The 12,505-nt window shown below is 44.8% G+C and overlaps 2 protein-coding genes across 2 annotated transcripts in view; both read left to right on the forward strand.

Moving 5' to 3' along the window:
* ARIH1 (ariadne RBR E3 ubiquitin protein ligase 1) overlaps window positions 1–4,068 on the forward strand; it is a 54,603-nt gene extending 50,535 nt beyond the window's left edge. Inside the window, exons 13-14 of the mRNA XM_065642043.1 lie at window positions 235–347; window positions 2,489–4,068. Of these exons, the coding sequence (XP_065498115.1) occupies window positions 235–347; window positions 2,489–2,573 (198 nt within the window). The 3' untranslated portion in view covers window positions 2,574–4,068. The remainder of the gene's footprint in view (window positions 1–234; window positions 348–2,488) is intronic.
* Window positions 4,069–4,904: 836 nt separating this feature from the next.
* The window catches only part of BBS4 (Bardet-Biedl syndrome 4), a 38,483-nt gene continuing 30,882 nt past the window's right edge, over window positions 4,905–12,505 (forward strand). Inside the window, exons 1-2 of the mRNA XM_065641488.1 lie at window positions 4,905–4,971; window positions 6,718–6,769. Coding sequence (XP_065497560.1) covers window positions 4,948–4,971; window positions 6,718–6,769 — 76 coding nt within the window. The 5' untranslated portion in view covers window positions 4,905–4,947. The remainder of the gene's footprint in view (window positions 4,972–6,717; window positions 6,770–12,505) is intronic.

A 12,505-nucleotide genomic window follows, 5' to 3' on the forward strand; every position in this document is an offset into this window, starting at 1 on the left:
TTTTTAGGTTTGCCAGGATATTGTGCATCGTGGAAGACATTAAGACTTGCTGGTAGACATGCAGATTCTCTTCTGATCAAAGAAATTTCAGCTTTTTCAGTCTGCTGCTCAGAGCAGGTTACTAGTGCGTTAACACTAATCCTGCTTTTTATTTCAGTACTGATTTCAGTTGGATTGAAGGAAAAAAAAAAATCTCTCTTCTACTCCAAAATACTCTTGCTTTTGTCTTTGCAGAATAACCAAGCAGACTTAGAGAATGCTACAGAGGTCCTTTCTGGGTACCTTGAGCGAGATATATCCCAAGATTCGCTGCAGGACATCAAGCAGAAAGTACAGGATAAGTACAGGTTTGTTTTTAAATAATCCTCTATCCAAAAGCTGCTCGAGCACCTCTATCTCCATCCATCCCATGCGACAGGTAGTGACATGTGCACTTGCCACACTCCCAACTCTGCCTCACGTCTGCTCTGCTGAGCAGTAACTAGAAGATTCAGAGAAATATTGTGACCAAAAGCTCCTTATGCTCTGCCATTCCTGCACAGAAGGAGCACATAGAGATGACCAGGGCTGAGATAGAACCAGCGTAGTGAGGGCCAGAGAACAAGGAGCGACTTTTTTGTTCCCACCTTTGGCCTAGGGTGAGTTGCCATAAGAGCAATCGGCTCTTTTTGTTTATCTCTTTGGTCCATTTGTGCCAAAAGTGGGTGTAGAAACACATCCTGGAGAAGAGGGAGCAAGCAACCTGCCCAACTTGGGGAGGAGAGCGGAGGAACCGGGGTGCAGGTGACAAAAGCGCCAAAGATTTTTGCAGTCCTGGGGGAATCACTTCTGCACGGTGGAAAAATACAAAGCTGTGGCTGTGGATGAGTCACAAGATAATCCTTGCGTTTTTGAGGCATTTTGCCAGAGTCACTGAATTTCTTATGCCTCGCTTAGGGAGGGGAAAAAAAGCCAAAGCGGGGTGAGCTGTAGTGACTTGGGAACGCTGGGGTGTGGAAGTAGCCGTGAAGCTGTGACGGGCAGCATGGCTGGGACAGGACAAGACTATCAGACCTTCTCTTGAGATATTTTATAATTTACCCTTTCAGACTGCTGTTAAGTTGGTATCTCAGCTCAAGCTGCTTGCTTGCTCAAGTCCTCTGAAACTGGCTGCTCTTCTAGGGTTGGTAACAGCTATTCAGAAGAAGTTAAAACCTCTAATAGAGCCTGAATTGCCTGAAAACACAGTATCCGAAACCTTCCTTCATGTTTCTGGGAAGAAAGCATGCATATCAAGCCTGGGCAGGTCCCTAATTAACTAGTTCTGTCATGTCTTAATCATGTCCTGCGTGGTGTTCTTTGTGTACTGTTGCAAGACCGAGCCCAAGGATGTTACCGAGGGGGTTTAGAGAGCTCTGGGAAATGGCTGGAGCTGACATCCTAGCTAATTTGGTTTCAGCCCATTCCATCTCTTCATTTGCCAAGACATTTCTAGAAAACAGGATTAAACCCCCACCACCAGCAGCAGAACTGAAGTTATGAAAGCAGAAGCTGCGCGTGTTCGCCATCACGTGCTTTGGAAAATCAATGGCACTTTGTGTACAATGGTTTCTGTTGCAACAGCTGATAGTGATGAGAAGAGCCAGAACAGTTTTATTTCAGATAAATCTGTTTGATCAGATGCTGAGTGGTGGCAGCATCAGGGCTGCGGGTTCAAGTGAGGAATTGCACTACAGCTGTTCTTAGACCTGGCTTGTCCCCCAACTGCCTAAAGATGATGGAGACTTTGGCATCGCCTGCTGCGTATTTCTAATTTGCTCTTGGAACCTGAATACCTAAATGTTTCTCTGCTTTTATCTTTTTAGTTGGCTAGCGCCCCTCATATGAAAGTGGCATCTTTTGACATATTCCCATGGTATCACTTTTCCTCAGTGTCATTCATCCTGGTAGGACTGGGCCTAACTCTGGGATCAGTTTTATTGGCAGCTTTTAGCTGTTTCAATGAGCGTAGGTGGGCGAGTGCCCCTCTGAGCCGCAGGAGTTGCGATGGGAGTTAAAATCTGCACTCCAACCAAACCAGTAACCCTTCTCGTAACCGGCCTGACCGCCGCTTTCATCTGCGCTGGGATTTTGGAGGGGAATAAAATGCGCTCCTGAGGTTTTGCCCTGGATTTTCTTGTCCCGATAGGGCACCAGCACCCTGTTTCAAGGCCTGGGCTTCAGCAAATCGCTGCCCCTTCTTCCTTTTTCAGTTATTAAGGGAGGTTCCTCAGCCATAGGGGCTTTGGGGATACTTTTGTGTGGGGAAACTAAATTTACATGCTGTTTTTTCAGCCAGGGACCTGGAGTTGAGTGACTGAAGTCTTAATTAGCGCTGTTAACAGGCTACAATGTCCCTTCTCGGGGGAATCTCCTCTTTGGGAAGCGAGGCTTAATGTAAGTTTACACTGCTGGGGGACGAGCCGTGGTTTCTAACCTGCCTTTTCTCTGCAATTTCTCTCCGCTGCAGATACTGCGAGAGTCGACGAAGGGTTTTGTTGCAGCACGTGCACGAAGGCTACGAGAAGGACCTGTGGGAATACATCGAGGACTGAGCCTGGCCCCGCATAAAATGAACTCTGAACCCTTTTACCATCTCGAGTGCTCATGCGATTCAAATAAAAACACACGCAAGGCGCTAACGCCTGTTACACCGCTGGTCTGTAGTACCGGGATTCTGTTTTGTTAACAGAAAATTTAAGTAAATTATATTGTAATAAAAAAAAAGGTAGATAAAAAAACATTGTACAACAGTATTCTAGGTGGCCAATAAGAGTGTGACAGATGCACTAAAAAAAAAAAAACAAAAAACAACAACCCTCCGACTTTAACTTGCAACGTAGCTTCATTCTCCAAGCCGACTCCTTTTTCTTTTCTATCTTTCTTTTCCTGTGTGTAGTACAGATGAAATTTAAACCAGTTTCTTGACACTGCTTTTCATGTCCAAACCATCCTTTTTGATGTACTTTGGTAAGGGGGGGTGGCTCTCCCACCCCCCTCCTCCTCTCTGCCACCCAAGTACACGGATGAATGTCAATTGGCTCCATGTAAAGATGATTCTTGGGGAGGGGAGGAAGGGGGGTACACAGCAAGGAAGAAAAAAACAAAAACAAAACCTTTGTATATGACTTTTAAAACAAAAAGAGGACAACACAGTATTTTTCAAAGTTGTATATAGCGCATATGCATGGACAAAGAGCAAGCGTGGCACGTGTTTGCATAATGTTTAATTACAAAAAAATATTTATTCTTTAAAAATCTTCAAGATTATGTCTATTTGCTGTGCATTTTCTTTCAGTTTGATTTTTATTTTTTTCGTTGTTGTTGTTTCATTTTGTTTTCCCTGGGATGGGGTGGGGGAAGCGTGTGCTGGTGTAGTGAATATATATATATATATATATTTCTTTTTCTTTTGGAAGGCTTTTACCAGAGAAGTTGGGTTTTTTCCTCTTCCTATAGTTCCTTTATGTCCATGGCCTCCATGGTTTTGTGTGTGTATCCACTGCTGGTGCCAGACCCGTCCCCTCGGTAACGCTGCAGTTCAGGATGCTTTGCCTTTCCTTTTTGGCCCCGGATTGCTCCCTGCCCAAATCCAACTCCGCCGTTCCCATCCGTGTGGATCTAGAGTTTTATTTTTTAATTCTGAGGCAGGAAAAGGAGGGGTATTTTGCACTACTGCTCAAAAGACTCCTGGAAAAATTTTTTTTTTGGCTGTGGATCTCCTGTCCCTCCCCCTTTCATCTGTCAAACGGACCCTTCCTTGCTGTTTAAGTTTCACTTACATTATAACGAGTCGTAACATTGAAAAGGAAAGATGATGCAATTGTCTTTGTGTTTGTTTTGGGCTCAATTACCGGGCATCCTGTCCTGGCAAATATTTAACACTCCATCTAGCGCAGTAGAAGTTGAAATCAGCGGGGCATTTTTCAATTAAAAGAGGCAAGAACTAATGAGTTAGCGACTGAGTCCATTTTTATGATTTCTGTAACAAGAGCTATGTTAAAGTAAACAAGTGGTGGTGGTTTTATTAAATTTACTCCTGTATAGGAACTCCTCCTGTGGTATTTTTTGCCAGGCTCGTGTCCTCCGAGCTTCGAGGGGGGACCCGTTTGCAAAGGGGCCAGTTTCAAAAGGCAGATCGCAGGCAGGTCTGTGGTACGAAATGCTGCTTGTAGGTGGCACCCGGGTCACTTCATCTCCCTTGCTGACGAATACCGACGCTTCCAGCCGTGTAGTTTTATCCCCGTGCACCTCTTTTCCCCCTCGCATCCCTATAAAATGGCCTTTTTTGCCCCGGGAGTGAGGATTTCTGTGCTTCTCCTGCTGGCGTGGGGTGGGATGGGACACGGACCAGCGCTCCTCGGTCTCTGGTGGTGGCTACTCGGGCTTCTTGCCTCTAAAAATTCCCCATCCCTGCACTAAATCGCTTCTGAAGGCCACGGGCTCTCGCACGGGCACGGGCGAGCGCGGCACAGGCTCTACCTGCCGTTGGGTTTTCACTGGATTTTTCCCCAAAATGATGATTATCCAGATGACGTGGGCGGGCTCCAGCCCCAATGCACCTGGCTCGCATTCTCTTAAACCTCGGTGGCTCTTGACAAACCCCAAGATAATGACGGTTAAACCCTCATTCTCCATGACGGGGGGGATGTGCTTTGGGGGGGTGTTCTCTGTGGAAAACATAAAAGAAAACCCCAAATCCCTCCTGCGGCTCCATGAGGGGGGGGATGAGGGGTTCGGGGGGCGCTGAGGAAACCCGCCTAATAAACCGCTATTTTATTATTTCGCTAGTTTGGCGCTTTTCGTAGCGAACGGACCCTGGGTAGGCCCCGGGCCTCCCGCCGCCACCGCCGCCTTCCCGGCGGGCTCAGCGGCGGAAGCGCCGGTCGCCATGGTAACGGGGCTGCCGCTTCTTCCCGCCGCGCAGCCATGGCGGAGCCGCAGGCCGCGCTGGTGAGGAGCCGCTGTCCGGCCTCCTGCCCGGGCCCCGGGAGCGCTGTGGGGGCTGCGGCGGGGCCGGGGTGGGCTTGGGGGCGAGGGGGGCTCAGGGGAGGCGAGGGGAGGCGAGAGGAGGTGAGGGGGAACTGAGGGGAGGCGAGGGAAGGTGAGGGGAGCTGAGGGGAGCTGAGGGGAACTGAGGGGAACTGAGGGGAGCTGAGGGGAACTGAGGGGAGAGCGGGATGGTGGCGGCGGGAGGTGCTTTTAAACAGTGAGTTTTTAATCTTTGCGCACTCGGTGTCGAAAACGTAACGGAAGTTCAGCCGCATTCTGACTTTTCTCGGCGCAGTCTAGGGGGATCGAAGCTTTTCTCGCCGTCCGTCGCTGCTCGCCTTTCCTCGCGTGTTTTGGGGGAATTGTCTTAATTCCGACCGCTGTGTCGTGCAACCGGGTTTCTTATTGTCAAGTGTTCTTAAGGAAAATAAATAGCCCTGGGATAAGGTAAAAAAAATCCTCTCGTGGATAAATATCTGATAAAAAAGCAAGGAGCAGAGAGAAGGAATAAATGCTCTTTGTTTTTTGTGGTGAAGGGCGGCTGTGCCTGACGATTGGAACCAGGCCAGTGTGTCTAGAAATGATCTGGACTAAAGGCTGGTTAGAAAGTTATTAAAGTCAGGAGGAAGTAAGTGAAACTACAGGAAAGTCTTAACAGTGCTAAGCGACAGGTCTCAGAATTGGGATGATGTGTACCGGGGAAAAAAAATGCAAATATATAAAAAAACAAGAGGCTTTGTGCACTTAGGAATGAGTTCTTGGAGTTGGGTGATTCTGTGAAAATATCGACTCAGTTTATCGCAACAGGAATCAGAAAGGTGAATAAAATGTTAGAAACAAAGCTGGTAAAAGCCTTTCCTGTGCACATCTGCGTTATTTTCCATGTCTCAGATCCTATACTGAGGATCTCTCATCCTTCCCACCTCTAATTAAAAAAAAAAAAAGAGGAGTAGAACAATATGATGTTACCAAAGCATTACAAGGAACAAGGGTAGACTGAATGTTCACTTTAAAAAAAATGTTTTTTAAGGAAGGGGGAGGTGACACAGGTCTATAAAATCCCGTGTCGTGTCTGGAGAAGAGGAGCGAGGAGCGTCTCTTTGCCAAGAAACTGGAAGTCAAAAATAGAAATGCTTCCCTGCGTAATCATGTATCTCTTCTGTGAAGGCTTGATTTTTGATGTAAAATAAGAAAAAAGGTATAAAAGCCATTTATTTTCCACTGACTGGGTACCTGCTTGTCCACGAGTTCTGGGCGATACTTGCAGGTCAAGGTTTGTTGCTCGCTGTGCAACGCAACGTTGCTTCACGCACACACCTACGGACTCTGATGATGTTCTAAGTATTTTATAATAAATGCTTTTGACATTTTCCTGTGTGATCTCTACTTAGCATCTTAAATGCTGGCGTTTTGCTTTTTGTAACATAATGATAATTTTCTAGAATCCTAATAAATAGCATTGAGCCTCCGGAACGGGAACACACTGTAAAATGAGAGGGTTTATTTAGTCTATGTAGCGAAGAGAAACTGGCTATGGCTGGGGAAGAACAGCACCTGGCAGGGCAGAGATTGTCCAGCAGCAGCGATGTTATTTTTATGCCCTCTTTTGGGATTTGTCAGTTGTCCTTTCTGATTATTTTTCTGGACTAGATCTTCAAGAACCTTTGCCCGGTATATTTAACACTCCTTTTTTTTCTGTCTTTGCAGGTTTCTCCATTGCCGGTGGCTACAGAACCTCCAAAATCCCGTCCTAAAAAAGGTTTGTTCGAAGACGTGATTGTGTTTCTCGGGCAGGTTGATTTTAAGATTTCTTTCATAGCGTGTGCAGCTGTCTAGTAAGAAATAAATATCTGCTGGGGAAAGACGAGACTGTCTAGACTGCAAGCTGCTGAGTACGTTGTTTGAGGATCTGTGTGATCACAGCTCAGTGCTGTTTCTGGCTGACTTATTATACCTACAGCCTGCACCATGTTTGCTTATAATCTGAGAAACTGTTTATTTTAGTGTGTACATACTTGTTGGGCTGTTAATGAGTTTGATACTCATTGATCTTCTCAAATACTAAGAGGGGTTGGTTTGATTTAGGTTCTTCAGAATGTTGTCTTGCTGTAGAAATTATCTCGAGAAACTAACATTGTGTTTTGTTGATTTTTTTCATGTCACGTTTTCCAAGTTTTGAAGCAAGAGAGCTGTGCAAGTGAGATCAAGCCAGTCAGTTGTAACTGGTTTTAATTACAGTAGTTTGTTTGGGGTGGTGGTGGTTGTTGTGTGGTGGGGGTTTTTTTCTTTGTTTTGTTTTTCTGTACTGAAAGCAAGAGTTAATTAACTTAGTTGGAGTTGTTGTTTGGAAATCTTGAGTGAATCTGAACTGGAAGAGGAACAATTTTGGTTATCGGTTCAAAATGTTTGACTAAAGCTTGATATTTTGCAAGGGGCCAGGTAAATCCTGCAGCGCAGTTTGATGTTGCAGCCTCTCCTTTCCCCTCTTCCCATCGCAACTTGTCCCAACGAACGTTTCCTTCTCTGCAGTACTGAGCTGTGCTCATGTTCACTCTGGAGACTTTTGCGCCTACCTAAGGTAGGGGTTTTCTGTGCATTTCCCTGTCTGAAATGTCCAGAGAGCCCCATCAATTTGGATTATAATTCAGAGTGAACTGTGCAGTGTTGCTAGAACCCCAGTGCCAGTCAGAAGCCATCCTCCTTTTTTTCCTTACCTTTTAATTCAGTGACTCTCTGTTAGGGACTTCGGCGTTTTACATACCCTGACTGTGTATGTACACCAGAGTATGTTTCGGGAGGAAATCTGACGTTATTTCTCAATTCCTTGTGACGGAGACTGCCTTGGGGGTGGTGCTGGTATTAAAAAGGAGCTTTGTGGCAACCAGGTCCTATGTAGTAGTTTCTGCCTAAAGGTGAAGTTCTTCATCTGGGAAGCTGGAAAATCCACTTTGCTTTTCTTTTGGGGCAGTCAGGCTAACGTCCCCGAGTCCCGATTCCTGGCAGCAGAATTCCAGCACTGGAGCAGAATTTGGCCGTCCTGGAGACGGTGCTTGATGTTTCCTTAGCCCTACAGCTGTTGGCTTGCACAAGTCTCGGCAACGTACAAAGGAGACTCAGAACTGAGAGGAAACAATTGCCGCTCCTTCAGGCCTGTATACAAGTAAAAATAACCCTCAAATTTACTTTTATCTTGATATTTGCGCTGACCGTGTCGGTTGGAATGCTGCGTCTTCTATCTCTCTTTACAGGACAGCGTGCACTTGCAGCTCGCTAAATAAAACATCTGTAGAGGGATCAGGCTGATGATGTTTGCCAAGAGATGGACGATCACTCTTTCCTGGCGGGCTGAGGTCTATTAAATCAACTCTGCATAATTCATGAGCCAATGGAATAGCTGAAAAAGAAAGATGGGGCCATCAACCTTAGAAAGAAGCCATGGAGCTGTGCTGGATAGAAGCTGTTGTCCCTCTGTCAGCTTGTTAAACTGGCCGTCAAGCGCCTTCCTGCTTTTAAGCATGCACAGTTTAATATTGATTGTTTGGGAGAATAAACCGTGGCCGTTGCAACTTTCTTAATGTAGCCACTTCTCCAGATCCTGCCGGCTGTTTGCCAAAGGACTGGTGGTTCGTGGCTGCCGAGGAGGAGTTTTTTCTCCTGCTCAGCATTTTGCATTAACAGCCCGAAAACGGAGCGTGGTGCTTCGCTTGGCGTTGGTGTTCGCACGGCTGCAGGCCAGAGGGGATAAAGTAGTAAATGAAATCCCGTTATTCGTGGCTCTGGATCTCCCTTTTATACCAATGACTAGAAATATATATACCTATATATATATACCTATACCACTTGACTAGAAATTAACTACGGTGAAGAAAAAAAAAATATAGCCTGTGACTTTTCTAATTCTGTTTTGTGTTTCTTCAGGTAAATTGAGGCATCTCCAGTGCCTGGCACAGCTCAGGTATTAGAGTTCAGACATGAAATGCCCTGGAAGGCTTTCCCATTTAATATTTGACTGTGTCGCCTTTAGCGCAGTGGGCAAAAGCTGATTTGATCATTAATCTCTAGGAAACGAGGGCAGCAAAAAGATTTGTGATAGGGAGTGATATAACAGTGTCCTTTGTGTGTGGGTGCGATGCTGAGGGCACGTAAGAGGGGAGGGGAAAGAAGGAAGGTGATGTTGGATATGCTTTTGTGGAGCTTGGCAGGAAAGAATCGCATCTTCTGTCTGTAACAGGTTGGTTTTTTTTAAATAGGATTTTGTTAGAATATCTTAATAAAGTCTCTCATCCTATTTTAGTTTTGCTGAGGAGAATGATAGTGAACTTTAAGGAGCCAGGCAAATCTCCCTCAGTTAGGTTTGAATAGAAGGGTGCTTCTAAACGTATTTTAAAACACTGAACGGTAACTTTCTGTTGCAGCAATTCACCTTTTTATATATGCATTGTGTTTTCAAGTAGGATGCAAGAGAAATACTGAAACCAGCATTAGCGCAAGCAGGTCTATAAAATGCAGAGACCGTGTGGTGTGGCAGCATAGGCCCCTCTCCTGTGAAGAGTTTGGTGTGGATAAAATTTGTGCCCAATAGAGCATGAATTGCAATAACTAAGCAAAGTCATTATACACAAATGTAGAGTATGAGCAAGTCACCGCTGAAGCCCTGACTTTAAACATCGCGGTGCTTGGATTCAGGCTGGAACAACAGGCTAGGAGTCAGGTACTCAACTTCTGTTTCTGAGAATGTCAGCTCAAATTTGCAAATGCTGCTTCAAATGACAAAATCCAAACGTGGGTTTTGTTGCTTGAGCAGAAGGAACACCAGAAGACAGGGTTTGCAGTCTGACCTGCTACACAACGTGAATATTTTGAATGGTGTTGAATAGGGTTTCCCTTTGCTGCTGTGGCACCTCCCTCCCGTGGATGCTCCTTTGATCTGTTTTGTGAGAGAATGAAATGAGAACCTAGAACCAAAGTTTAGCAACCTGATTTTATGGCTCTTGAACAAGGACAACTTGGAGTTAAGAGGCAGAATTTGCTTCTGAATTAGCTGCTGTCAGGGCTGATCCGTCATGTGGATTTTAGGTGGCGAAAGCCCGAAAGGTTGGGATTTAAGGATTTAAGTGAGTCTGTCTTGCAGGCAGGGCAAAACAATGAACTTTTTACAAGCGTATAAAGAGTCTGGAGCAGATTGTGGTACTGAGGAAAGGAGTTGGACGCAGCCATCAGGTTAGAAATCTCCAAATGTAGCAGTCTAAATTACAGGGACCGACGGAAGGCAAACCCCTCGGAGTGCCTTGTAGCTGTGCTTGGTGACAACCATTATTCAGCAGCTGACATGTTAGGAGCTAAACCCATTCATTATTTTGTCTTTTACCCCCCGTGGGGAGAGCTGCTCTGAAAATCAATTCCCTTTGTTGCTACATCAAGATCCATAACTCTCCCCGTGTTGATATTTTGTCCCCGAGCAACTGATGGCAGAATAAAGGGAGCTCTGTTCCTTGAAGCGATGTAGAGTTAATATCAGCCTGCTGAGATGGGGTTTTAATCTCCCTGCTGCATTTTAAATGAATCAGATGTTTTCCAAAATGCTTTGCTGGGTTTAAATAGTAGTCTTCCTCCTATCTTTCCGTTTTCCTTTTTGCCACACAGGCCAACCAAGTCATTTTATAGCATCTGATAGTACTGTAGCAGAGATGCGCTTTTACCAGTTTGTGTTGTTGATTTTTATGGAACGTATCTTGAATTTATTCCCCTTTATCGTGGAAGAAAATATTTAGAAAGGAAGTTCTGGGCGTATGTTATTCTAATAACAGTTCAGAGGTTAATGGAACAATTCTAAATGCATTTGGATTTCTACACGAATATTAGACCTCCGAGGTCTCAGATTTTCTTTTTAGTAACAGGCCAGAATCCTAAAAATATAGATGCACTATAATAAATACACTGAAGCAAAATAAAATAGTTTTCACTTGAGTCACTGAGAAGAACTTGGGCTTGAAATGCATCCGACTGTGAAGAAGGAGAATTCTGAATTGTGATCAGCCACCTCTATCTTTACCCAAGGAAGGGTCAGGTAGATCATTTTCAAAGGGAAAATCAACCCCACGTGAATTGTAAATGGGATTCACCAGGGATTAAGTGTTCTCCCCAGCCCTGGGCACTGGGATATTTTTTTGGATGCTTCGTAGGTAGGTTTTTTCTAGGGTTTGAAGCATGGAATTCTACCTTGGATTAACCGTGACCTTTGGCAAAACGCTTCGACTTTTGTTTCTTTCCGTTTATCAGCCGCGAGATTGGCCTAAAATTCAATGACAGTATTTGGATGCTGCGGGCTTTCAGTTAACAAAATGTTTGGAGACATTAAATGACAAATGTTGTATAAATGGATATATTGCAGTGCACTACTTGGTCTGTTTGAGTGCTGCTGAAGATAGGACTGAAGGGTGCGGGCAAAATGTATGGGGGACGTTTTATAGGGAGAAATTTGAGTGTACCCTGTGGTCAGGTCTGTCTGTTGGGCCTTTTAACATGCTCAATGTTTTATATCAGGGCATTTCTGTAAAATAAACCAGGTGTCCGGATGTTTCAAAACTTGCAAGTCTTCATCTTGTTTGTTTGTTTAGGTGAGTTCCACTTCTGTCTTGTATAGTTATGAGTATCCGTAGCAAAAATGTCTTGTAAGGCCATGGCGAGTCATTGAGAGGGAGGAAATGAAGTTCTCTCTGCTTTTATTACATTCTCCGTTTCAGAGACAAAGTTACTGACCCGAGATAAACAGCTGATGAAAAAGGTTTATCAGCAATAACCACACAAGTGCTCGGTGTCCCTTTGTAAGTAATAGCCAAGTTTTATTACATTTGGCTATTGCAGATAAATTAGGTAATAGAAATCGGGGAGTGTGTAAGGTAAATGTGTGTTTTAAAGCCGGGGTTGTATCCTTTTCTTAAACTCTGCGGTAATGAGGATGTTCTTCTTTGCGGCTCAAATTTACCACACTTTTACCACACGGAAACCAGCATTTTGGACAGATGACGACGACACGGTGTTTTGTGTCTTACCAGGGTAGTTTCTTTGGTTTAACTGCAGTTTGAAATGTTCTCAAGTGGTGTGTGTTATTCTTGTCCAGCTCAATCTCATGTCGGGATGTAGCCCAAGTACCGATAGTGCCATCCTTTTTATGCGGATGCAAAGCCAAGGGTGTAGCTTCTAATAAAAAATAATTCCACGTGCTGATTTGACGGGCAGTAAAGCTCACTTTATCTGGTATTGACTTGGGTTAGGAAGTGCTCCTGGTAAGCGATCTCAAAATGGGACTGTTCGATAATACATAATTTAGAGATTACACAGAAGTAGGTAAGTGGCTTCTTGTCCTGCGAAAATGCATCTTGCTCTCCCTGGGCGGCTCCTGCTCACAGAGATGAACTGATGGGGATCCCTCTTGCTCCTGCAGATATTTTATGGGATCCTGCAAGTATTTTAATGGCTCGAGCACCCTGAAGAG

The sequence above is a fragment of the Caloenas nicobarica genome, chromosome 10 (assembly GCF_036013445.1).
Source record: "Caloenas nicobarica isolate bCalNic1 chromosome 10, bCalNic1.hap1, whole genome shotgun sequence".
Classification (NCBI taxonomy): domain Eukaryota; kingdom Metazoa; phylum Chordata; class Aves; order Columbiformes; family Columbidae; genus Caloenas; species Caloenas nicobarica.